Source organism: Melanotaenia boesemani, chromosome 16, assembly GCF_017639745.1.
Source record: "Melanotaenia boesemani isolate fMelBoe1 chromosome 16, fMelBoe1.pri, whole genome shotgun sequence".
In the NCBI taxonomy this organism is placed as follows: domain Eukaryota; kingdom Metazoa; phylum Chordata; class Actinopteri; order Atheriniformes; family Melanotaeniidae; genus Melanotaenia; species Melanotaenia boesemani.
This window is the reverse complement of record NC_055697.1, coordinates 1,629,470-1,655,901: the sequence shown is the minus strand read 5'-3', so window position 1 is coordinate 1,655,901 and position 26,432 is coordinate 1,629,470. Positions and strand designations below refer to the sequence as shown.

Below are 26,432 nucleotides of genomic sequence, written 5' to 3'. Positions count from 1 at the left end.
CATTTTTTTCCTGGTAGTATTACCAGTAAAATCCTTTCCATTTTCCAGCTTTCAGTTTTTCCACTTTGTGAATTTCCTCATGTTTTCTCACATAATTCACTCCTTTCACGCCTGCACGTGCTCGTCTGTTCACATGAATTATTCATCAGAAGCACCTTCTTTTTGCTTCTGTGGGGGTGAGGTATCAACAAACCTGCATTTCTCACAGCGCTGCCCTCTCTTCCTGGAAAGTCAAACTAATTTCTTCTCCCTCCACAGATCCTTTGTGTTCTGTTAATTCCTGCCCTCAGGTCTGACAACAGCTCACTGTGCACAGACACAAAGCTTGAAAAAATGCCCCCAAACAAGCTGAGCATTAAGTCAATGAAGAGCAGAGGCAACAGGCTCATTAAGAGCTTTGGTGTGTTGGAAAAAGACCCTGACTCTGCTTTTCTAGTGTTTAGCTGAACTATCAAGCCAGAATAATGAAACTTTTTGTCCTGAGGCACTGACGTTGCAGACTTTGGGCTTTATTAGCTTCCAAAACTCTTGTTAACGTATTTTTTGGATGAGAACATGGAAATACTGCTGTGAAATATAATGTATAGTATGTTGCATGTATGATTTAGTTTCACCAAAATGATTCACAGAGCCTTTGATGCAACCACAGGTCAACACTGACTGTTTAATCCTTCATTTATCGTCTTTAGTGGATGAATGACCTGGTGGCGTGTGAAGGTGTCAACATCAGGGTTTCCTCTTTATTTCATCTCACCACAAAAACAATGAGGAAGCAGTTTGTTTGCCATGACTAATGTTGCAGGATGATGGTAATGGTAAAGTGGTGCACAGAAATATCCAGACAACTGGGACTTTCATTGGCTAAAATAAGAGTAAAACCTGAAATAAATGCAGTTTATTTAAGCCTTACAGTCCAGTCACTCATTTTATACCATGGTCTGGGTGAATACTCGATTCTGATTGGCTGAAAGGTGTCCATTAAAAAGTGATAATGGACACCTATGAAAGAAGTTCCGGCCAAATTATTGTGCTGACTAATGGTAGTTGGTAACCGTGGCAACATAAACTCAGACGCTGGGCTGCAGACGTGCCAGATCAGAGCAGCCTGCAGGCTTATTGAACATGTAGGAAACTATCTGTGGACTTTAACTGTTTGAAACAAAAAGTGGCATCATCCTCTGGACACACACAAGCTGTAAGAGCTGAACCCGCCCTCTGAAATGTGTGTGTCACGTAACATAACTGCAGCCAACTAAGCAGGTTATGTGTCAGAGCCGGTTACCTTGGAAACGCGTCACAATGACAGAATCCACTCAGTCGCTTCTTGTGAAAAACAATTTGACCGGTAAAAAATAACATTAACGCATTAATAATTTATTTAATATTTTTTTTTCTTAATGGACCATGGTATAAGCTCCGCTTTGCTTTGCTTTCAAAATAATAATGATAATACGTTTCTCATTGTGTTTTGGGAGCATTTTGCCATCCAAACGTTACAATATTCTGCCATCTGTATGGGTTTTGATGGACAAAGAGAAATGTCGGTTCTTTTTCTTCTTGACTTCCAGACAGAAAACGTGTCTTCATGTTAATAAAGCCGCTCTCTCCTGATTGCATCAGACGCATCGCTGTAGCAGGACCAGACATGGAGGAAGAGGCCTGAACTGCAGCCTCTGCATGAGGTTTCTCTGGGTTCAGAGCCAGTAACAAGAAGATTGAGGGGAAAAAAACTGCTTTAACAGGTGATAAAAAAATTTATGGTAATGTGTTAAAGCGAAAACATGTTAACATGCCCAGCCCTAGTAAACATGGAAATAGTTTCTTTTGTGTGTTTGTTTCCAACATTTTTTCTCCTCAAAGCAAAGACTTGAGAGAACAATGAGATGAGAAAAGGTTTGGTCACTGTTGATCTGTGTGTTATTTCTACAAAGTTCTGTTAGTAATAAATTCTGCTTTCTTCTTCTGGTCGACCTTTATGCTGCTATATCTATTCATACATTAATTTTACATCATTTTAGCCTCAGGGCTCTGGTCGTGTTTAGATGGAATTAGCTTCCACATTAGCTTCACTTTTCAGGTCCTGAGTTGTTCATATGGCACAAGTAACCAAAGCAATCTTGTAGTGCTTCTGTGCAGTGCAGTTGTGGAGTTGTGAAAAGAAAACTGAAAGGCTTAACAAAGCCATGATGTTTGCCTCCATTTCTTTGCCATGGCTTGCTGTTAGAGGCTTGTTTTCTCGGGCAGACTGGAATGGAGTGTCATGAAACCCTTCTTCCTCAGAAAACTCGCTTTTCTCTCCACTTGACTGTAATTTCATGGAATAATCATTGAGTCAGGCTAAAAGTGGTTTTTCTGGCAGAGAGACAATATCGTCTTTGTGGTAATCTGCTGTAAGAGCCACTGTGTAATTATTCAATTCCAGGCTGGGGCTTGTTTTCTTTTTTCTTTCTGGCTGTGTGTTTATTATTCTGTTGGAAAATAGTGCAGTTTCCCCTCAAAGGACTTGGCATTGAGAACAAGCTATTTTGATTAATTTTTCTCATTCCTTAGAAGAATGATGTTATATTGAACAGCCAGGGGGTGTCTTCATGGGATAAGATCCAGTTTGTTAGAGATTATTCAGCCACTTTGTTTTCTAATCCATGAGAAAAGCTGCAGAACCATCATAATTAAAGGCTTCTTTAAAAGGTAGCATATGGATATTTCACATGTAAACAGTGTGTTTTTGCTAACCCCTTGAAGCATTTTGGCTCTGAAGCCCTGATTCTGTTGCGTCCCAAAGGTGCAAATTTGGTTGCTGCCTGAGCGCAGCTGGCCAGGAACCTCGCTCGTCAAAATAGATGACAAGAAGGAAATTTGTCTTGATGTACGGGGTCATCCTGTGTCCAGAAGTCAAAGCAATATAAGCTCTGGAATTTACAAGTAGCTTTTCAGCCATATAAGAAATGTCTTTTCACATCAGTGTGCTTCATTTTCTTCACATTTGACATTTTCTCATAATTTGACATCAGGTTATGTTGGAGCCAAAGAATTCACAGGCAGCTTTAAGACTATGTTTTACGAGGCTGCAGATCTGAACGATCACCACGGGGACGGCAGACTTGTCCTGTGTAGGTAATATGACAGGATGAAGGTGAAAAAATCCTGCTTCTCAGGAATAGTCTCTTTTTACCTTTTGTTTTCCTCGGGCAGAGATTCATTCAGTCAGCTCCTCATTTATTGATTGATTACTTATTGGTTTTGCACCTGATATAAATGTAATTATGTGTTATTATGTCAGTTGCTGCAGTAAAAGCTCATCGGCCATACTCACCTGTGCGTATCCCCTCATTTTTCATTTTTTCATGTTTTGTTTTGTTTTGTTTTTTTTGTTTTGTTTTGTTTGTTTTTGTTTTTTGAGGTGGGAGAAATGGGGGTGTTTTTTTCAATAAATGGTGAAAAGGAATGAAATATCAGTGATTTTTCCAGATTGAACTAAGAGGTGGAAGTTGTCCCTGGCTCTGACAGAGAGAAGTGCAAAAGTTCACCCAGTTTTTACTTTTGATAGAAACACTCCCCTCAGTAAATCCCCTCCACTGTTTGCACAACTGCAGCTGAAATCCTTGAAGTGTGAAAGTGAATTTACATTGAGTAGTATCCTTTACCCCCCCAAAATCTGCAAGTTTCAATGGTTTTGGGTTCAGGTTGGAGTGATTAATACTTGGCTGTGAAGGTGATTGGTCATGCTCTGCTGACAGTGCAAACAGGCTTTTCACTTCCCCGTCACCGTATCGTTAAATGAATCCTTTTGACGTCAGGGTGGATTGAGTTCTGTAAACCGGAGACAAAGATCTCAAACTCACCTCACACCACCTGCACAATTCATCAAGCTACGTAACGAGGACGGCGATCTGCTTCACAAAATGACATGTGACTGTATGATCTACAGTGGAAAAAGATGTAGCAGCCTCAGTTCAACTTTTCTACCAACAAATGAAAGGAAATGATCCAATCGCTACTCTCTTCTGACCTGAATTAGTGTTCCGTTATCTGGTCCAGAGCATCAAATGAAATAGTCAAGAAAGTTATGTCATACTTAAATATAACACACATCATGTGTCGTACTTAAATGTAATTACAGGACAAATGTTGTCACAATGCACAATAATTGAAATTGGTTATTGGTTAAAGACATGTTTTTATATTCACTACTCATTTTTATCAAAAATATCTCAGTAACAAAACCCTCAACGTTAGTATAAATATTCATGTGTAAACCACAAAGCCTGAGAATAGTTTTACATACCTAAAGCAAAACGAATGCAATCAAAAAGAGAAACAAATAGGTTGAATCGTTTACCAAATTACAATAAATAGCATGACTGAGTTGAAAATTACACTACATCAGCATTTATTAAAGCAGAGAATCTAGTTTTAAATATGTGTGTGTATGGGTATGAGTATATGTTACCACTAGATGTCAGTAAATCTTACACACCGGACCTTTAAATATTAGGGACAAAAAGGATTTAGTAGTATAAATTGTTTGATATTGTGAAGAGTGAAGTTGAAATCTGGTCCTATAGAGGTTGGAGCTTCTGCAAAAATGAGATCAGATGCATGTTTGGTGGACTGATGCTGATTATATATATACTCACTAACACACATTGTGTAAAAGTCACACACCATGCATGAATTATTCATTGACTTAATGACTAACCCACAGCTGGAAAGTGATCACATTATTTAATATTTGCTGTGTGCATTTGGTGAGGTTTATTTGAAGGAAACTCAGATCTGCTTGACCCGTTAGCGTCGTCATTTAAGCTGGAGACCCGTCAATGAAGACACCTCCAGAGTCTCAGATGAGTTTCCAGCAAATCCTAGAAACTTGCGTTTTGCCCATACTGTACTCTGTGTAAATGGTACTCTGTCGATTGATTGATTGATTGATTGATTGATATTTGCCTCAACAATCAATTCAGTGCTAATTATCAGTCTTTATATCAGCTATAGATCAGTCTTTTGTGGACCCTGACGTTCTTACCAGGACTTCATGTTTCGGGACTAAAACTGGCTCTGCCTGACTGACTTTCTGCTGTCCTAACTTTTATTCATCTTCCTGTGTAGACTGACATATTTCCCAAATATTTCCTCCAGTCTCTTGGTGGTGCTCACCAAACGGAAGCCTGACAGCCAACACATTTGCACCAGTCACTGCTGTGTGTTTACGAGGGCAACCGGAGAAGCAGAGACTCTGATAGACAGCCAAGGATGATGGGGAGGCTGTGCTGGGTTTTCATATCTGTATATTTAGAGAACTGAAATTCCACACGTTATTCCTGGATCCATCTGCTGGGACAGACATGGTCTCAAGGGGGCAGCCCACCTTCCTCCCACACCAGTTTGCTTTTTGAAAAACAACAGGCCCAGTAAGCTGTGAGTAAAGATGACATTACTGGGGATAATTATTTTTGCTGTAGTGATGTAATAGTACAGTAATAGAATAATGTTTTTAGTGTAGACAGTTTGATATGAAAATGTTTCAGGATTTTGGCCAGCTGTCATGAGCACATGCAGAGATGTGTTGAGTAAATGAATGACTCAAATGGAGGCTAGGAAAGGGGAACACACCATTTTGCATGATAGCATGAGAGATTAGATGTCCATTTCCGGCCGCAGCAAACCAATGCTCTTACATAAGCATAAACAGCAGGTGTTAGCGATAGACAGCATTAAGCCCAGCCGACAAGAGGGCTTGGGCTACATGACATCAATGCAGTCAAGTAAATTCCCTTTCCGTGAGGGTGCAAGTGTTTATGAGCATAAACTTTGTTTCAAGTTATGCCCATTGCTTGTTGCTCGTATGCTGTTGCCTCAGAGGCCCCTTGTCAGGCGCCACTTCATTTGCTAAATTTGAACCTGCTTCGCCTATGTCTCCTAAAGTGCCTTTGGATCAAGGTGATCTACAGTATGTCCCCTAGGTGAGAGGGTCCAGCCAACAGGATGTGATGGCAGGCCCAGAATGCAACAGGAATCTGGCTTCCATGTTTGGCTTTCACACTCAAGCTCACTTTTCATAGATCACAACAACTGTGGCTGAGAATACGGCACTCATTTCTGTCACAAATGAAACGATTGTGTGTGTATAATTAGTGTGTATGGTGTGGGCAGAACATCAAGTATAAAGTGCAACAGGATCCAAAATATATTTTAAAAAAAGTTAAAGTTAAGGTTTATTTTCACATTGTTTTTAGTCTGTTTTTCATGTGTACATGTTTCTTTGAAGTTTTAAAAGATATAGAAATATTCTCATATGTGTCAATATGTGGTGCGTCCACACACCCCGCGCTGTACAGAGAAGTACAGTTAAAAGACCATTACAGTAATCCAGCTACTGGAGATGAAGTTCCTACTGCTCTTTCTGGGAGACAAAACCTTTTAGTTCTGTTCATGTTTTTGAGTTGGTAAAAAGTTGTCTTGTTAACAGCTTTGTTAGCCGGCTTAAAACCACGGTTGTGTTGCACTCCCCCTTCTTGCTGTGGATGTTGGATACCTGTCAACCAAAAGGACATGCCCCTAAGTATACCAGATTTCAAGATTAAATAACATCCAAAGGGATGGGCTAGAAAAAAATCACCCCCTCAAAGTTGTCATGGAGGTAAGCTTGACCTATTAATCCTAAAATGGATTTTTGTACCAGGCTTTAAACATGTGTATTTCTCCTGTGAAGTTGGAAGAAATTTCCTGATTTGAGTCTCAGTTGACGCCTCGCTGTGTGGAGTTTTTTCTGTCTCGGTACTCTGACTTCCTTGCCATCCAAAAACATTTAAGTCAGGTTAAATGGTTCTAAGTTGTGAGCTAGTGTGGTTGTTTGTCTCTGTGTTGGTAGTGTGATGGACTGATGACACACCCAGGTTGATGGGATACACCTACTGTAGAATAAACTAATTTTAGTTTTTGTAAATGTCTTAATATGTAATGTAGTGAATGTCTCAGTTTAGTACTATGGTTGCCCTGCACCAAAAGACATATTTAATGATGGGCTTTAATCTCTACAGAACTATAATAATGATAATAAAACTTATATTATAATACTTATATTAAATAATAATATTTTATTTAAAGCAAATGTGGAATAAAACAGTTTAAAAACACAGAAACACAGCAGACAAGGAGATGAGTTGGAACAAGTGGGTTTTTAAAAGGAATTTAAAGAGAGGGAGGGAGTCACCATTACAGAGGTCAGAAGGAAGGGAGTTCCAGAGTTTGGGAGCTGAGCAGCTAAAAGCCCTGGTCCCCATGGTAACGAGATGATGGGACAGTACCATAAGATGAAGAGAGGAAGAGGTGCTGAGGGAATGGGAGAGGATAGAAATGATGACCAGAGCAGACAGGTACGGAGGAGTGAGATGATGGATGGCCATACAAAGGAAAAGAAGGATTATGAAAAGGATACAGAATTTTATGGGGAGCCAGTCAAGCTGTTGTGGGACAGGGGTGATGTGGGAAGAGGATGGTGTTTTAGTGATTATCCTGGCAGCAGAATTCTGGACCAGTTGAAGTTTATGGAATGATTTGTGAGTTAGACTAAAAAGAAGGGCATTACAGTAACCAAGGCGGGAGGTGACTAGGCTGTGGACCAGGATGGCAGTGGACTGCAGGGTGAGGAAGGAGCGAAGGTGGTTAATGCTGCGAAGGTGGAAGTATGCAGACCAAGTTATGTTATTGATGTGGGCTTGAAAAGATACGATGCTATCAAGAATGACCCAGACTCTTAACCTGAGGGGGAATTGAAGAGTTGTCGATAGAGTGAGAACCTGTTAGTTTTGGAAATAGTTGAAGGTGTGCTGATGCGAAAGAACTCAGTTTTTATTGCTGTTAAGTTTGAGGAAATTAGAAAAGAATCAAGACTCTAAGTTGCCTAAACAGTTGGAAAAACGGAGATGGGAAGGAGAAGTTTGGTTTGCCAGAGATGTAGAGCTGAGTGTCATCCACGTAGCAGTGAAAATAAATGTGTTTCCAGAAGCTTGCCAAGGCGAAGGATGTAGGTTATGGAAAGAAGGGGACCCAGGGCAGAGCCCTGGGGGACACCTGCAGTGAGAGGAGAGGGTTGGGAAGAAGGATTTGAGCTGAATGATCTGAGTGCAGCCAGAGAGGTATGAGTTAAACCACTTAAGTGGGGTGTGAGTGAGGCCAAGTGGAGATAATCTACTGAGAATGATGATGTGCGATATAGTATCAAAAGCCACACTCAGATCAAGAAAGATGAGGACGGAGAGAAGACCCAAATCAGCTGTGATAAGGAGGTCGTTGGTGATTTTTAACAGTGTGGATTCAGTGCTGTGGACCAGACTGAACTTGTTCACACAGATTGTTTTGGGTTGTTTTGAGTATGGAGTTGAGAGGCAACTTTTTTCTCTAGGATTTTGTTTAAGAAGAGCAAGTTGGAGACAGGTTGGAGATTTTTCAATTTTTTAGATCTGAACGTTTTTTTAATATTGGCGTGACGGCTGCAGTTGTGAAAGAGAACCAGTGGTAATGATAGCAGTGATAAGGGGAAGGAGGGAGGGGAGGCAAGCTTTAACCAGGGCTGTAGGGAGAGGGTTGAGTTGGCAGGAAGAGGATTTGGAATTGCTGATGAGTTCAGATAGAGGAAGTAGGGAGTTCAAAAACAAAGAGTAGATGAGCTGGCAGAGGAAGATCATTGGAGGAGCAGAGAGGGGCTGAGACTGGTGGATGGAGTGAATTTATGTATTGAAAAACAACATAAGAGAGTTACAGTAAGCTGTAGAATAGAAGTGGTGGGAAGGGAATCAGGGGACCTAAGAATGGTGTTGTAAAAAGAAAAAGAGCCTTGGTGTTTCCTTCATGACAGTTAAAAATAATAAAATGCGACCCACGAGCAGCAGCGTCATGTTGCGTGAAGCGGAACTAGTGTTTAACTTAATGTCAGTCTGACCAGCATCAAAGATGTGCTGTTCTTGACCTGAGTTTGAGGTAAACCCAGTCTCCCTGACAAGGATTCAAGGATTTTTTTTATTGTCATTTCACACATGTTAAAATATGAGGTGGAATGAAATTTGTTTTTCTGGTCCAGTCAAGCCCGATAACAAACAAGTAGAAAAATAAGTATAAAACAGAATCAGTATAGTTATCTAACTATAAAAAACAAGCTACAGAGGTCCTCCTGCGTTCACCACTCTCACAGCTGCCGGGTAGAAGCTGTTCATCAGTCTGGTGGTCCTGCTCTTAATACTCCGCAGTCTCCTGCCTGAGGGGAGGGGGACAAACAATGTGTGTATGGGGCGAGTGGGGTCCTTCATTGTGGAGGTACCTGGAGGTATAAATGTCCGTGGTGGTGGACAGGCTGCATCCCATAGTCCTCTGTGCTGCGTCTTCTTCTCTGCAGAAGACGCGGAGCAGCTGCCATGCCACATGGTGATACGGAGGGCGCTCTCCTCCATGCATCTGTAGAATGAAGTCAGGACTGAGCTCCCAAGTCCAACACGCCTCAACCTCCTGAGGAAGTATAGGCACCGGTGTGCTTTCCTAACCAGTCAGGCAGTGTTGTTGCTCCAGGTGAGGTCCTCCATGATGTGTACGCCCAAGTACCTGTAGGTGGAGACCACTTCCACCGCTGTCCCTCTGCTGTGCAGGGGAGGGAGAAGGTGTCTCCCCTTCTGAAGTCCATGATCATCTTCTTGGTCTTTTTCATGTTGCACCAACCCTCCAGATGTTCCACCTCCTGCTTGTAGTCAGACTCGTTGTCCACGATGTGTCCAACCACAGCTGTGCCATCTGCAAACCTCACAATCAGACAGCTCGAAGTTTCGCTGAGCTATCGTATGTGAGCAGGGTGAACAGGTGGGGGCTCAGTACACAGCCCTGGGGGCAGCCAGTGCTGAGGGTAATGGGGGAGGAGGAGACACTGTGGATCCTCACAGACTGTTGCCTTTCTGTTAGGAAATCCAGGACATAGTTGAAAAGGGTGGAGCGCAGTCCGAATGTATTTAGTTTTGAATCAGGGTCTGTGAGATAATTGTGTTGAATGCAGACATGAAATCCATGAAGAGCAGTCCTTGTTCTCTATGTGGGCGGCAGCGTCTCATACTGCTGTTTTAGGTTCAGTTCAGTGTCTAATTTTGCCACAGAAAAGTTTTAGGGCAGCGATGCCAAAGGAGACCTTTGAGACCACAAGATTTAGCAAAACAGCGGCATTAATGACATTTGTGGGACTATGGGGTGATTTATTGACAAAAATGTTCCTCTTATTTGTCTCTCATGGGCTGGTGACCTGTCATGGTAACACCATGTTTTGTCCTGCAAATAATTTCTCAGACTTGATAAAAATAACCAAGATATAAACTTAACATGTAAAAGACCAAGAAATCTCATAGATTATAAAACTAGTTTATTCCTGGTTTGCATTTTTAAGCCCTGGTCTGTGTGATAAAATCAGTATGTACAGTCAGCAAGCAGCATGAAATGATTCCAGTTATCTTAAGAACCACACCTTCAAAACTAACAGGAAAAAAGAGAATAATGCCCTGGTCTGGGGGGAAGGGGGATTTCTCAACCCAACTACATTGAGTGGTTATTGCTGGGGGGAAAACCATCCTTTGGGCTGGAAAATCAAGTGAATACCTTTTTCTTCTCTCCCTGTTAAAATGAGTTTTTCCCTCTGTTTAAGAAAGCTGATCAAATGTTCTGACCATCACTCAGAGCTTCAGCTGTTTATCTGAACTTTGGTCTTTCTCTTACTCAGTTAAATAAAGTCATGAAAATATTAGAAGGTTTTATGAATCAGGACAAACTACACATTTCTTGAACACAAAGAAGGTCACATCCAATCACGTAAAATGCCACAAACGAGGGGACAGGAGGGCCAGTGTGGCGTCTATTTTAAGGCATCTGCTCTTTTCCTTTTCACCTTTTAAATTGTTTTTTTCTATCTGTTGTGTTGTTAACATGATGCCAAAGAGGACAGACATCAGTGATTTTAGAGAAGTAGCTGTTGCTGTCCATTAATCTGGGAAAATTTAAATGGTAATTCCCAAACTATCCTGGGGTCCATCGTTCTACTTTTAGAGTTTCAAAAGTGGGAAATATTCCAGACAGATTTTAAATCTAACACACTAATTTCAAGCTTAATTTTTAAGCTGTAGATAGATGTTGGAGGTCAGAGTAAAATGGCCCAGTCTGAGGCATATGAGCGGCTCCTTCACCAATCACCAGTTGCTCTGTGAACACACCAAAGACATGGTTTCTCAGGCTTGTGGATTCAACTATGTAAAGTGTTTGATCATTTTAAGGAGTTGAGCCTTTATAGAGGAGCTACAGAAGAAAAAAAAGAGGGGAACCTGGAAAAAGAAACTATACAACCAACAAACATGATGGGGAGCATAGTGAGGCATGTTCATAAGACAGAGAAGCATTTAGTCAGATGTTGGGAAGAATATCCACGTCCCTAAACATCAAATCCTAAAGTCAATATGAAACTTATTTAGTAATTTGTATCATTGTAAAGGTTTTGTTGCTGTTGACGCTTGAACTCTGTTAATACAACTTCATTATTAAATCTATTAAAACAAAAAACTCCTGAATCATCTGAATTTATTGTGTAGTTGTTAACATCTCATGCAGGAAAATCTAACCGGTTTCCAAATATAAAAGGCTCAGATGTACTCATAAAAATATATAGAAAGAGCAGAGAGTCAGGACAAATCTATATCTCCCATTATAAAACCAGTATGTTTCCTTCTGACCTTTATGAAAGAACGTTGACAGAACCAGGAGCACCTGATTCAATTTCAGCTGAAAGCGGACAGGGTCAATAAAGAGGCTGTTACATCAATCACAGCGAGGTGGCAAAAACTACTAATGGGAAAATATCTTCTGTGAAATGTCAAATTGAATCCCTCAGTTTATCTTCTGAGTGGGATTTTTCTTCTCTTTGCTCTGCAGACTGATCCATCACTGCCTGGAAACCTGCTGTCTGCTCAATATGTTCACCTTCTACTTGTGTGATATGAGAAGCATTTAGAACATGAGAAAGGCAAAGCTAGTTTATTTGAAAACTAACAGCAGGATTTAGAAGTCAATTCTTTGCCAGACAGGAGCCAGTGTAAAGATCTGAGAACTGGAGTTCTAGGATCTACTTTCCCGGTCTTAGTGAGGACTGCCTTCACAACTTTTAGCCCAGGTCTGAGTCCAGGACTACTCCCAGGTCTGAGTCCAGGACTACTCCCAGGTCTGAGTCCAGGACTACTCCCAGGTTTCTGGCTTGGTTGTTAGTTTTGTCCTTAGATGTTTGAAGCTGAGAACTGGCTTTTAATCTTTCTTCTTTGGCTCCAAAAAAACTATTATTTCAGTTTAGTCTTCATGTAACTGAAGGAAGTTCTGGCCCATCCGATCTTTAATTTGATCTATGCAGGTAGACACATCTGATGTGATTATTATAGTAGTCAGATTACTGCCTGATATCTGATTTTGATTTTAATGGTCATGTAAATGGGCTCAATGAATGCAAGGTGTCCGGTCCTGTGGCTGCAGAACAAGCCCAGATCATCAACCCTCCACCACCATGCTCGTGAAGTGGTTTGATCTTCGCCATCTAGCAAATGACAACATAGGTTGTTTTTTTTAACAATAATGTGTAGTGACTGTGGTGGAAATGCTGTTTACAGCGATGTCTGGTCTAGCATTCCCCTTTCCTTCCATCAGTGCCAGGACTAATCAGTAATCAGAGTATCAGATGCTGCCAGGACAGTGAAATGCTGTTGAGTGTCAGGGTTTGTGTGGTTGATTGTTTGGTGATTGAAAATCATTTTTGTTTGAAAACGTGACCCATTCTGGCTCTATCAGGGGAATGAGGTCCAGTGTCTTCCATTAGTGAAAGAAACAGACAAAGTCATGCTCTGAATTTTCAGAAGTAGGTGTAGCTCATGAATCCTGACTGGATTACCAGGCAGGTCGATCCTCAAGACCCCAGACTGTCAAGAAAGCAGATTTTGGATATTTTAGGTATTAAGACAAACTATGTTCTTACTGCTTTGGTAAACTCTCATTTTATTTTTTCTTTCTCTTTGTCTTGCAGGACCTCCAGTAAGTAGACCAGGTGGCCTTTGTGACCTGCATGTGGTAATGTGACTAAACGCAAATTACTTTTGCATTGTGGTGTGAAGAAAATTATTTAAGTTTCCTGGAAATGTCCTATATATTACCTTCACATTGTTATGTGTTATGTGGATGCAGTGGTGGCCTGTATATAACTCTGTTACATTCCTTTACTTTTCCCTCATGAGCCAAATAATTAAAGCAAACTTTATGGATTCCTATTCTCCACACAGCGGTCAGCTGTAGTGAATAAATGGTTAGTTGATTAAATGCCTAGTCTTATAGAAAAAAAGGTTCTGGCTTTGAATCTGTTGGTCAGCTGTTTATTTCTTCTACTTTCTGTGTGCATTTCCTCTTAAATGCTGCCTAAAACACACCTCGCCACTCGCCCACTGAGTGATGGGATCGGCTTCAGCCCCATTCGGCTCTGCAGAGGACAAAATTAGTCTTATCTTCAGCGTCAGAATAAATCATTTAGTAAACAGAAACCTCCTGACTTCTGTGCCTCAATAAGCGATGAATAAGGAGCACATCTCCAAACATCTGGCTAATCTGGATATTATGACTGACTTTTGTACAGATGTGTCACTATTTTAATCAAGTCTGCCAAATACCCCTCCCTGGAAAATTTGAGGTGTAGTCTCTACAATGGAGATTTTAAGGAAAAGGAGGTCAGGCAGAAATACATGGTTCACAATAATTTCTTTTGGGGTGTTTTATTTTATTTTTTGGTGTATTCCCAGCTGGACTGGAGGTCAGGTAAATGACCACTCAAAGCACTTAGACCCTGGTCAGGTCAGTAGCCCATTATATATTGCTAACAAGGACTGTATACTGCATGCTCATTATTATGGAGGTCATGGATATTGTCATTTGTGACTGTGGGAGGAAATCTGAGCTCCTTCGGAAAATCCAGGAAATAAATCAATATGACTCCAGGAGACCAGCAGTCTCAGAACCAGAACCTTTGTACTGTAACCAGTAACTGGAGCACTACCATCTCACCAGCTTGGATTTAACAAAGTGTTATAGAAGCTGTAGCTGGTAGGATGAGATTACTGTTATCTGTTGTTGGTTTTTTTTTTTTTTTTTTGTAAATCTGATTGAAAATTAGGTATCCCAACAACCAATCAGCTCATCCGTTTAAAATGAGTTTGATCTGTGAAGAACAATTTTAACAAGAACACATTAATTCTATCTGAAGTGATCCCTGGGAGGTTAGGATCTAAATAACCTTAAGCTTTGTGAGGAAATAAGGCTGAATTATCCACCCAGTCTTTAAGTTCTGGTCCCATTCACAGGGAACTGATTCCCATTTCAACTTGCACAGCACAGATAGCACAGATATGGCTTAACCAGCTTGCTTGTCTATCACAATGCTAACAACATCTGTTGGGAATTAGATAAGTAACCTGGTGTAACCATAACAACCATCTCCTGAAACTGGCTCATTGTTATCCTTTTGTAAATCTAGAAGAACATGACTAGTACTGGGCGACACCACATCTGCATGGCTCTGTGAGCACTTCATGGCTTCTGTGTAGAAATGTGTTTGTATCGTTTAAGATGGTTGGAATCACATTCATTCTAAACAAAATACCAACAGGATGTTCAACAAGCTGTCAGTCAAAAGCCCAAAAGATGAAACCCACTGGAAAGAAATATTTAACAGAGCTTAACAAAATATGCTAGTCTTATCCACTAACCATCAGTTTGCAGTGTTTTTTCTGTCTGTACGTGTCTAAGTTCAGCTGTACTGACACACAGCTTCTGGCTAAAATAACACCAGTAAAAATGGAGAAGGGAGTAAATTAAAACTCTCTCTTATACACCCCAAATCACTTCTTATTGAGCAGAGAATTACCCAAGAGACCATACATCCCACGTACAATTGGCAAAAGTACCCCTTACCCACCCCCCTCTCCATGCCTTCCCATTCATTCAGCAGCACTTTGCCAAATGGGAGCCACATGTTGGAGGGTTACTGTGTAATTCAAGTGAAGGGTTCCTTCCGGCACACAGTGACCTCTGACCCCTGCAGACAGTCCCTAGAGAGCCAGTGGCTGATGGGCCGGCATATAGGTGCAGCATGTTCGCACTCAGCACCTGGCAGAGCACCGTCATGTCTTGCCCTGTGACAGCGTGATAACTTGATTTAGAAGAAAAGCTGTGAAAATGACTAACCAGGTAACAGGAACACTAACACAGGGTCACAGTCTCACAATAGAAGGTCTAAGAGCTGCATTTGTCTACAGCACAGCTTTATTTAAAAATGTTTTACAAATGAACAAAGTCACAGTCCTTTCCTGAGCTAATCAGATCATTATGTCACCTCAGCCTAACCAAACAACAGTCTGAAAAACATAGAAGTAATGTTACTGAAAAAGGCTGTAAACAGGGTAATCATGACCACATCCAACTCTCCAATGTTTTTTTTTCTCCTTGTGGATGATTTTAGCAGGCTTCATTGGTACCGTCTGTAAACAAGACCAACAATAAACCATAGTCTGTTTTCCAAATTTGGACGTTAAGCTTATAGCTCTGAATTGTGGACCAAAGTAGATATTACACATTTTGTTATGAACCTTCAAGTGAATTCCTATAAACTGACTGGAAAACAAAGATATTCCAAAAGCAAGAAACCCAAAGGCTTAAAAGGTGTGCTCATAAATGATGTATTAGCAGTTTAAACGCTTTCACTGTTTGCACTGGCTACAGGGTTGGGTAACTAAAATATAAAACATTCAGAAGAGTATCTATACATGAGAAAGTGCTGTGGGATTTCTGACCCTTGAGTTTATTGTGTGGTTTACCCAACTAGTCTATAAACTGTGAAATCATCTGTAAGTATTAGAGCAAGCAGTCCTCCTCCATTTAGTGTGTTCAGTACTCTTCCTCTGCTGCTCTTCTGCTTACCTTTGCACTCATATGCATAGTTTCTGTGGTATAGCCTTGAGCGTAGTCCTGAATGTACATTTTGAGTTATGTCATACTTCCTATGCACCACTCCAGAGCATTTGGCATTCAGGCTGGTTCCCAGCTACCATGGGTCGCTCACTCACTCTGTCCTGTCCGGGACAGACGGCAGCTGTTTTCCAGAAGCTAGCAGGTGCTAGCCATTAGCTGCCAATCACCTAGACAGGGCCGAGTGAGAGAGACCAGCAGCAACTAGATGCATTCAGTCTGATTCCCAGCTACCATAAGCTGCTCACCCACCAGGCCCTGTCCAGCTAGAGTGCAGTCATTCCCAGATGCTAGCTATTAGCCACCATTCAGCAAGCTAACCTCTCCACAGCCCGTACAAGCCACGTACCTCATGCTGAGTCGTGATTTGGGCAGTTTAAAGGCGGATAGCAGCAGTTTGTACCCTGTACAGCTGCAGGTAATAAACAGAGTCACCAGAAATATCCAACTGTAGTCTTATGGCTGTTTGTCGAGCTGCTCCCCTTCATATTCAGGATCTGATTCTGGCTTTATGTATCCTGAATCTGAGATGATGTCCAGCTCCAGAACAGCATGTTTGTGAAAAGTATTTTGTTTGGAATCATCCTCCATTAACTTCCCAGACCAGCATTCATAAGTCACCATCACCTATTCATTCAGCCTCAACGAATCAGAAGATACTTCCTCTGTATACCGTATTCCACATTTTCCGCAGGACAAATGTCTCATTCTGAAATAATTCCAGCCTATTTTATTCATGATGGGTGAAAAGCTAAACAAATGGCCAAGTTCACCTCAGCCATCGTGACTGAACCCTAACCCTGAACTGATCACAAACAGGCCTAATAGAGGAATATTGGTGGCACACCAGGATTCAGAGCAAGCTGTTCCCATCCTGCTTGGTGAAGTGTCAGAGCTTCAGCAGTTCAGACTTTCTGGTTTACTTCCACCCAATTAGCATTGTCCTTTATTTAAGAGCTGTTCACTCAAGTTCCGCTCGCTCTCTGAAAACAAAATACACTTACAAACAATGTTCTCCTTCTTATCTGTAGTACCCACACATGACTGAGAGGAATTATGTTCTAGCTTCTTGAGATTTGCTCTTGATGGAGACTTCCATTCCAGTGTATTGGTATATCTGCATTAGCAGGATATTCAGGATGGGTGGAGTTAGTTTGGAAGTTTGAATGGGGTTTTAATGCAGAATAAAAAGGACTTGAAGCATCTGTTCTTCCAATACCAATGTTTGCATGAGTCTTTGTGATGACAAATGTTTAAGCTGTTAAAAGATTGACAGAATGCATGTTAACCAGCAGGGTACTTTTTGTGTGCTGTCACTGAGCTGACTGGCCAAAATAAAACCTTTAATTCATTCCATAGCTGTGTCCCAATTCAGGGTCTGCACACTTCGAAGTGCGCAGACTACGTAGGCTACAGAGTGTCCTCCGTAGTCTACACACTTCGAAGTCTGCTTAACGTTGGTGAAATGGGACAGCCTACCTAGTCTAGAAGAATTTCCCATAGCAACAACACAGGACGTTGAATCACTTAAACCTCAGAAATTACACGTAGGAAACGTCAGTAGACGCTGAACACGGACCGGCAACACCGACAGTCAAAAAAAAAAAAAAAGAAAAACACGGTTTGAGGCTCTGTTGTTTTCCAGCCGGTACACACTTCATTAACCCCTTAAAAGTAACTGAATATCAAATATTACCGAATTTAAATGTCACCATTTAACAAACATGCTTTAAATGTACTTGGTTTTGTAACGTTTATACTAAAGTGTAGTTAAAAAAACATACTATTTTTAAAATAAAACTTTATTTAAACTTAATACGACTCTTCTGAGGTTGCTGATTCGCCACCGTCCTGTGCGCAACGAATTGTGGGCGAAAAGAGGCCGTGAAGGATGCATCACCAGCAGCCTTCGTTTGAGGCCAAACGAAGTGCGGATTCAAAGGGTGGATTCGGAGGGTCCTTCAAATTCTGTGAATTGGGACAGTACTTCGCGCACCGCGATGACGTATGTGGCCGACACACTTCGAAGTGTGCAGACTCTGAATTGGGACACACCCCATGTCTCCCACTTATTTTATCTTGGCCTGGTTCAGCACAGCTTCCTATGACTGTCTGAACTTTATCTGTAAAATGAATTCTTTCCTTTTTGTACCAATTATTTTGCACCCCTTTTTCAGGGTCCTCCTGGACGAGCAGGCTTTCCGGTAACTGTCTTTTTAACTTTAACTGTCTGTGTGTTTCTTTGTGCAGATTTTGCATGGGTGAATAGTGATCTCACTGTCTGTTCTCTGCTGAGTTGTACTGTTTCTGTTTGGCTAACATGCCCTTCATCTTGGCCTCTAGGACTTTTTTATTTTCATGTTTAATCCACAACATAACACGTGCATCACTGTTAAACTGCTGCTTTGATTAACGAGAGGTTGTGCAACTTATAATGAGAAAACATTATATATATATAGATAGATAGATAGATAGATAGATAGATAGATAGATAGAGAGAGAGAGAGAGAGAGAGAGAAAAAAATTAAAATTGAAATTGTTGAAAGTCAATAGTGCAGACCACTTCATCGCCATGCTGCCCAAAACCCAGATATACAAAAGATTTAGATGAACCATGTTTAGAAAGAAAAACCATAATCTGCGAGCTGACATGTTTATCCTGCGGTGCATAGCCTTGCTTTAAAACCAGCGATGTTATGACCAGAGGCTGCATTTAGATTACAGAAGCATTTGCTACATTCGTCCTAATTCAAGACTCCCTGCACTTCACTGGTCAGCAGCTTGTTTTCCATGTCCAGCGTGTTCAGATACATGGATGTGTAATTAGTTATAGCAGTAAGCAGTGTTGTGCTACATACTGACAAAAGTAACTAGTTACACTTCATTCAAAAAGTAACTCACTTTGCTGATAACCAAAAATTAATGTGGTACAGTTAAAAGTAAAGTTTTACTTACTTTTGTAAAAGAATCTTAAATATTATTATCCCCAGTGTTGCACGAAATATAAAACAAACTCAAACACAAAATCATTTTTTAACTAATTTATTTACTTTGGGCCAGAAGATTATTTAATGTATATATATATATATATATATATATATATATATATATGTATATATATATATATATATATATACAGCTGCTCAAACATTAAATCTCTTTCTCTTGACTATATATATATTTTTACATATTTCTTTAGTTATTCGTGGGCATTGTCTCTGGCTCTCTGCCAAGTGACATTTTGTGTGGGTGGGGTCGTGCTGGTTCGGACGCCCGCGGTAACCATGGAAGCGGGACTGTGGATACTGGTTCCTGAAAAAATGACTGTTGCGTTCATGTTTCCAGGGGTTGAAGAAGTCAACTTTAAAATGGGATGCAGCTGTATTTAATTAATTTGAAACTGATAATCTGGATTATTGTCGTTCTGCTTTCAATTCAATTCAATTCAATCATTATGTGTACCAGGCTTTACAGATACAGTACAATTATAATCTAATTAAAACAAATCCATCATTCACATCAGTCCAGTTTACAATAACTGTGTTCATATAAATCAGCTAGCTAAGGAAACCTCCATCTGAAACAGAACCAGGAAGGACGGCCATCTTCCTGGACCAGTTGGTGGTGAAGAGGACAGGAAAGAGGGTCAACCAGCAGTAAAACTCTAATCCAGGGATTCCTGCTGAGAAAGAAGAAGAACACACCAATGACTGACAATGTCAGATGTTTCTACATGGAGAGTAAAGAGAGCAGAGAGGAGCCCAGTGCATCATGGGACGTTCCCCAGCAGAGAGGAGCCCAGTGCATCATGGGACGTTCCCCAGCAGAGAGGAGCCCAGTGCATCATGGGACGTCCCCCAGCAGAGAGGAGCCCAGTGCATCATGGGACGTCCCCCAGCAGAGAGGAGCCCAGTGCATCATGGGACGTTCCCCAGCAGAGAGGAGCCCAGTGCATCATGGGACGTCCCCCAGCAGAGAGGAGCCCAGTGCATCATGGGACGTCCCCCAGCAGAGAGGAGCCCAGTGCATCATGGGACGTCCCCCAGCAGCCTTGACCTATAGCAGCAGGACTAAAGGATGGATCAGGGTCACCAAGCCAGACCTGCTATAAGATTTATCAGGGAGGAAAGTTTGAAGATGATCTGAAGGTTGAGAGGAAGCAGCAGTGATCAGGAGTTTTTAAGTCCACATACTCCCATGTACCTGTCATGTAAACTGGCTTATGCATGTTTTCTCCTGGTGTATCCCATCATGCCACAATAACAGGACAACAAACAAACATTGGCATGTCTCAGCTGTGCAGCCCTCATTTGAACACAGTGTTCATGGCTGTGGACCAGTATAACTACGGTACATTTGGTCTTGGGTTCGGCTCAGAATCATGCCAACACCTCTGGCTGCAGAACTCTTCTCACCACTCTTAACCAGTGTGCTTCTGCTTTGTATCCAGCCCTCATTTTTCTGTTAACACTCCTTGTTATGCTGACCCAGCAGTCACATTGTGTCAAGGTCAAATGGTTTTCATTATGGTGACAGTTCACCTGACCCAACCTGTATCCGACCCCTCAAGCCTAAAACCAGCAAGCTACCCATAGTTCTCTTGTGATGGAAAACATGCCAATATTTTATTTCCTGTCTGATGTGCAAGTTTTTTTTTTATCAAAGTGATGGTGAGGTTGCTTCCTAGATATGTGATGGATTACACCTGACAAGCTAAGGGAAATAATTCCTTGAGCAGTCTTTGATTTAATGGAGGATGAGGATGTGGTTTCTGGGATCTTTAAGCAGTGGAAATCAAGAAGCTGTGTTTTTGTTGAATGTGGTTATTTCAGAATGGCACATGTTAGATCAGAGTAACCGAAGCAGGCTGGCAGTTCTGTTATGATGGATGGATTATAAACATGCAGTTCCCTCCTCTCGTTACCAACACACATAACTTATGCAGGTGGAATGCACGTACAAGTAAAAGTAGAGCATATCCACTAATAACAGAAAAATAACTCATTCGTGATCTATAAAAGCTACATGATATATAGATTCCTTCGTATGTTTACAAGTAGCTGCCATACTGGAGGTGAGATTGAGGCTGGTTTAGTTAGCTGTATACAGTAGGAGTCTGGTCCAGCTAAGGCTCATTAGGGTTGTAAATATGCCTGAAACAACCTAACATACACCAGTAAGGACTGCAAAAATCCTGTGGAGTACATTGAGTCAGCTCCAGGCTTGAGGTGTGCAGAAGTAACAGAAAGCTTTATTAATCAGAAAATCGCATGACAGTATGAAAGATGCTGGTAAAAACCATCAACACCAGCTAACATCTGTGAAAGTTTTTAATGGCCATTGAGTACCATGTTAAATAACTCCGCAAGCAGGCCTGGTTGTTATTGGCTCCAGCTCTGCATGCCATCAGTGACATCACTCATTTTCGATCAGGCTGCTGTTGTTGGATCATCAAAAGTGAGCTTAACTCAGAAATTCAGTTCAGAAACTCACACTTACTGATAGTATTTACTGGTTTCACCCGTCTGCTGACACTCACTGACGTTACAGAGCTCTATTACATGATTTACAAATGTGTGAACCACTTTGTGACAAAGTGGGTGAGTTCACACCATTTGCCACTGTTTCATCTGTTAAAGCAAAAGTCAGACCACAGTTAATATCTTTAGTTCTGTTTATTTGGTTAAGTTTTGTTTGTTAAATATGTAATTTGAATATGTTACTCACCATACTTACCATGTGTTCCAGGGGCAAAAGGAGGTGAAGGCGCATCACTTCCTGTATTTATAGGGTTTGCCCTGATTTAATGACGTCACTGGAAGGGTTTAAGTATGGGGGGGGGGGATTAATTATGTTTTGTTACAGGAAATGTTTGATTTTCTATTACCTAGTTCATTGGGTGGTACCAGGATTCATTTATTACCAATTGTGTTGGTTTATTTAAGTTGACTGGGATTTAGTAATTTAAATCGTATGCTGTATTTAGGTTGAAAGAATAGACTCACCTGTTAAGTGAGAGGAGCCCAGGGAAGCCATTTTGTGGATAGAACTCGAGCCTATATAAGGCTGGTCTTTAGTCTGTGTTAGGGGGCCATGATGATGCAGCAGGGTACATGTCTACTTTAAGTTTGGTTTATTAGATTTCAGTTATGTTGGTTAAGTTAACTGTTAAGTTACATTATGTTTCTTTGCATTTTTCCGTATATATTTTTGTTGAAACATGCACCTTGGTGAATAAATTCTTGCCATTTTTGAAAGACCTCTGCCTGCTGCCATCTTTATGCCACTCCAGTTACACAACCTACAACACGCTTTAGGAGTAACTTTGGGCAGATGTTTAAACACACACATATTATAACTAGACTGTGTTTATTTAGAGCTTTTCTAATCTTGTTGACCAATCAAAGTACTTGCAATTCTAGTCAATTCAACTTTCTTTATACAGTACCAATTCACCATAAAGTCATTTCAAGTTACCTTACATACATAATCAATTCGAGCCAATTTATTATGATCCTCTTACAAGAAACCCACATTAATTGTTCATATAAACCAGTCCATATAAATAATTACCTCACCCTAGTCCTAAAGGTAGAGAGGGTGTCTGCCTTTCAAACCCAACCTGGGAGCTGGTTCCATAAGAGGGAGGTCTGATAGACTCCAGTAATAATAATAATAATAATGATAACAATAATAATAATAATAATAATATTAATAATAACAACAATAATAATAATAACAATCATTAATTTTACTTTATTAATCCCGATGGGGACATTAGGCCCTGCATTTTACCCATCTCTCTAGAGAACCTTGGGTTGCCATATTTCAGTACTCGGGGAGCAGTTGGGGTGTTAAGGACCCTGCTCAGGAGCCCTCAGTTGTTTACTTTTGTTACCAGACCTGGGACTTGGGGACCAGGTCTTCCAGACCCCAAGCCCACCTCTGTAACCACTAGAACCTCTAGGATCCACATGTAAACCTGCAGTTTGAGAGTGAGGTGCCCTGTTACGAAAATCTGGAACGCTGAGATCATTAAGATCCAGTGGATCTTGGTCAGAGAGTTTTATATGTGAGGAGAAGAATTTTAAATTCTATTCAGGATTTAACAGGAAGCTGATGAAAAGCAGCTAAAACTGGAGAAATCTGATCTCTGATGATAGCTCTCATCAGAACCCTCACTGCAGCACTGTGGATCAGATGAAGGCTGATCAGGAATTAGCTGTCCAGTCATCTTTAAGCTTTAAGCCACATTCACACAACACTTCTTAGTCTATCAGTCCTTCCAGGATTTCACAGTGTTTGTTCAGTGTTTTCACCTAAAATTCATGATTTTCCAGCAGCGCTTATGAAAACTTGTGATTAAAATTGTGGTGATTTTTAGTTGTTTTTCTTCTAAATGACTTGAAATCATCATGTTAACTACAGTAATATGCAAGGTGGTGTGGTGGTCAGCACCTCAGCCTCACAGCCTCACACTTCAGCAGGTTGTCTGGGAATTTGAACCAGGAGTTGAATCTGTTATGATTTAGTGGCGAAGAACTGTTCTGTCATGAAAATGTTTTTTTTCCAATTTGCATTTACTCTAATTTGGATTTTGATGACCCAGATTTCCACTACCACTTAAACGCAGCATGTATATGCAAGGTTAAAGGAAAACGTCATACTTGTCCAGTTTGTAATGTGTGAACTCATTTTACATGATAATTTAAACACACATTTAAAAACACAAATTAACACAACAAATAGTTTACACATGTGGAACTGTATGAGCCTAATTTCTCTCCATAGCACTCTTCTCCAGGACAGTGGTTCCCAACCTTCATGCTACGACCCAAAAAACTGACCTCACTAATCCACTGTACGCAGACCAGAACTGACCTCAATAATCCACGGTACACCAACCAGTACCGAACTAACTAAAACACGGTACATAGACGAGAACCCCAGGTTGAGAACCCTTCTTTTGGAGTATGTGGCCATCTTTAGATCATTAGGTTGAGGCCCTCTGGGCAGTGAAGCTAAATATGCTACCGCAGGGTAAAAGGATTTAATCAACTTGTTTTAGTGGCTGTATCTGCATCGAAAGATCCTGTTTAAACTATGGTGTGTGTGTGTGTGTGGGATGAAGAACAGATGGAAGAGAACTTCAGCAGTCTGGGTTTGTCATGTAGCGTAGTGGAAACCATGACCTTAAGGACGTTTTACAAAACTGTAGCTAAGATTGACCATAGTGATGGTTATATTTTGTTGTAACAGTGAAAAATCATGAAAAGTGCTTTATGAAGCCAGCAGCTGGGACGAAATCCACATCTGGTGGTACCAGGATCTCTCCAACTTCCTGGCTGTAAATCAGGACCTTGGACAGGGCTTCAAACACTTCAGCTCCAGTGTGGAAGAATTTAAAGCTCAGAAATGCATTACAAACGTCCGACAGAGATACCAGCACATTCAGAATCAGGTAACACAGAAAACGTGGGCAGATCACGGCGTCAGATCTCAAAACGTAAAGGCTGATGGACTTGTTTTAATCAGGGAATAAATAGGTGCTGTTCACTGTCTGTTGAGTCTGATTTAAATCTAAAATGAGTGGACAAATAAACCATCCAGTAACCTGACACTACAACAGTCAGAGCAGAGGCTAGGCGTGGAGGAAAACCTCATCGCAGATAAAAACAGTCAGCTGAGCTTTTTTCGGGAAGGACCATTATGTCCTAAAAAAGAGAAAAAAATGTATAAGTGGAAGCACTCAGAGAGTGCAGCCCTCTGTCAAGCCATTGTAATTTATTTCCCAAAATTATCTCTACCCATAGCAGAGTCCTTTAAAACATTCTTGGATCCAGACATGGAGCCCTAAAATCTAACCACGTGTTGCTTGTTCCATTTCTGAGATTTCCTAGAAACTTTTGAGTTGCTAACAGACAAACCAACACCCCTAATTATATGACCTCCACCTCTGGAAGAGCAACAATGGAGGCCGAGCATACAGGCCCACAGTGTGTTTGTCTGCTGCTCCTTGTAGAGAAAGGGGAACTTTATTATTTAGCTAATGAAGACACAGACACCAACATTCCTGGAGCTGCTTGTGGGTGGTGCTTCAGATATCTGGTATCTTCTGATCACTGACAGAAATGTGCTGTTGCTGATGTGAATCCAGTTCTTAAGTTGGTAGCAGAGCTTAAATCTTTGTTTCTGCTTTACTTTTAGCTGTTTTGGTGTTTAAAAGACTGAAGCAGATACGTTATGTGTACATAAATCTGATTAGCAGAGAGGTTTCAGTACTAACCACTGCATTAAATGAGGTTTTGTGGCTGTATTTCAAATAACTGAAAACTGAGTCCAGGGTTGGACTGCATCAGCATCTGTTGGTTTCACCATTAAGCATGGCATGTTCATCCCACTAACACCAATGGTTCTGTTTCTTAAAGGGATACCATGACAAGGGGGACATCTATGTCCTGCATGACATGAACTCTAACACGGCTAACAGTAAAGTTTGACGGGCATCAGCTGTGACAGCAGCTGTTGCTTCAGTAAAAGAAGTTAAAACCAGATGAGATTAGACTTGTAAATGACAGCATGTCAGCCAGTCTAAATCACAGTATCCCTTTAAGAGTTTGACTCACCTTAACCGTGTTATTGATCCCTATTCCTTCTGAATCTGCATTGGTCAATAGGGTGACAAAGGAAGTATGGGAATTCCTGGAAGAATGGTGAGTGGTTTTGGTACACTGTGAATATATGAACACAGCAAAGCTAGTTGTAAAAAAGAAAAAAAGTACTGTTATAGACAATGAAATCCAGTTAAAAGAAAATTTTGAATTGGTAACTTTCAACCTGTACATGACCTTAGCTCAATTTGTAGAGTCAGACAGTTAATTTTTCAAATAGAATAGAATAGAAATACTTCATTAATCCCTGATTAATAAAGTCCTCAGGGAAATTTGGGAATTTGAATTTGAATTAATATTCAGTTAAAGTCTGTCAGCACCAGTATACAGACATGGACAAAAGTGTTGGTACCCTTCGGTTAATGAAAGAAAAACTCACAATGGTCACAGAAATAACTTTAATCTGACAAAAGTCATAATAAATAAAAAATCTATTAAATTTACCCAATGAAAATCAGACATTGCTTTTCAACCATGCTTCAACAGAATTATTTAAAAAAATAAACTCATGAAACAGGCCTGGACAAAAATGATGGTATCTCTAACTTAATATTTAGTTGAACAACCTTTTGAGGCAACCACTGCAATCCAACGATTCCTGTAACTGTTAATGAGACTTCTGCACCTCTCAGCAGGTACTTTGATCCACTCCTCATAAGCAAACTGCTCCAGTTGTCTCAGGTTTGAAGGAGCCTTTTC

The 26,432-nt window shown here is 40.8% G+C and overlaps 1 protein-coding gene across 15 annotated transcripts in view; it reads left to right on the top strand.

Moving 5' to 3' along the window:
* col13a1 (collagen, type XIII, alpha 1) overlaps positions 1 to 26,432 on the top strand; it is a 143,028-nt gene that overhangs the window by 48,978 nt on the left and 67,618 nt on the right. For 12 of the 15 annotated variants that reach the window (XM_042009691.1, XM_042009690.1, XM_042009699.1 and 9 more), the window contains exons 3-5: positions 13,079 to 13,086; positions 18,240 to 18,266; positions 25,740 to 25,775. In XM_042009691.1, coding sequence (XP_041865625.1) covers positions 13,079 to 13,086; positions 18,240 to 18,266; positions 25,740 to 25,775 — 71 coding nt within the window. The remainder of the gene's footprint in view (positions 1 to 13,078; positions 13,087 to 18,239; positions 18,267 to 25,739; positions 25,776 to 26,432) is intronic. The other 3 variants (XM_042009693.1, XM_042009698.1, XM_042009702.1) reach the window with 3 other exon arrangements.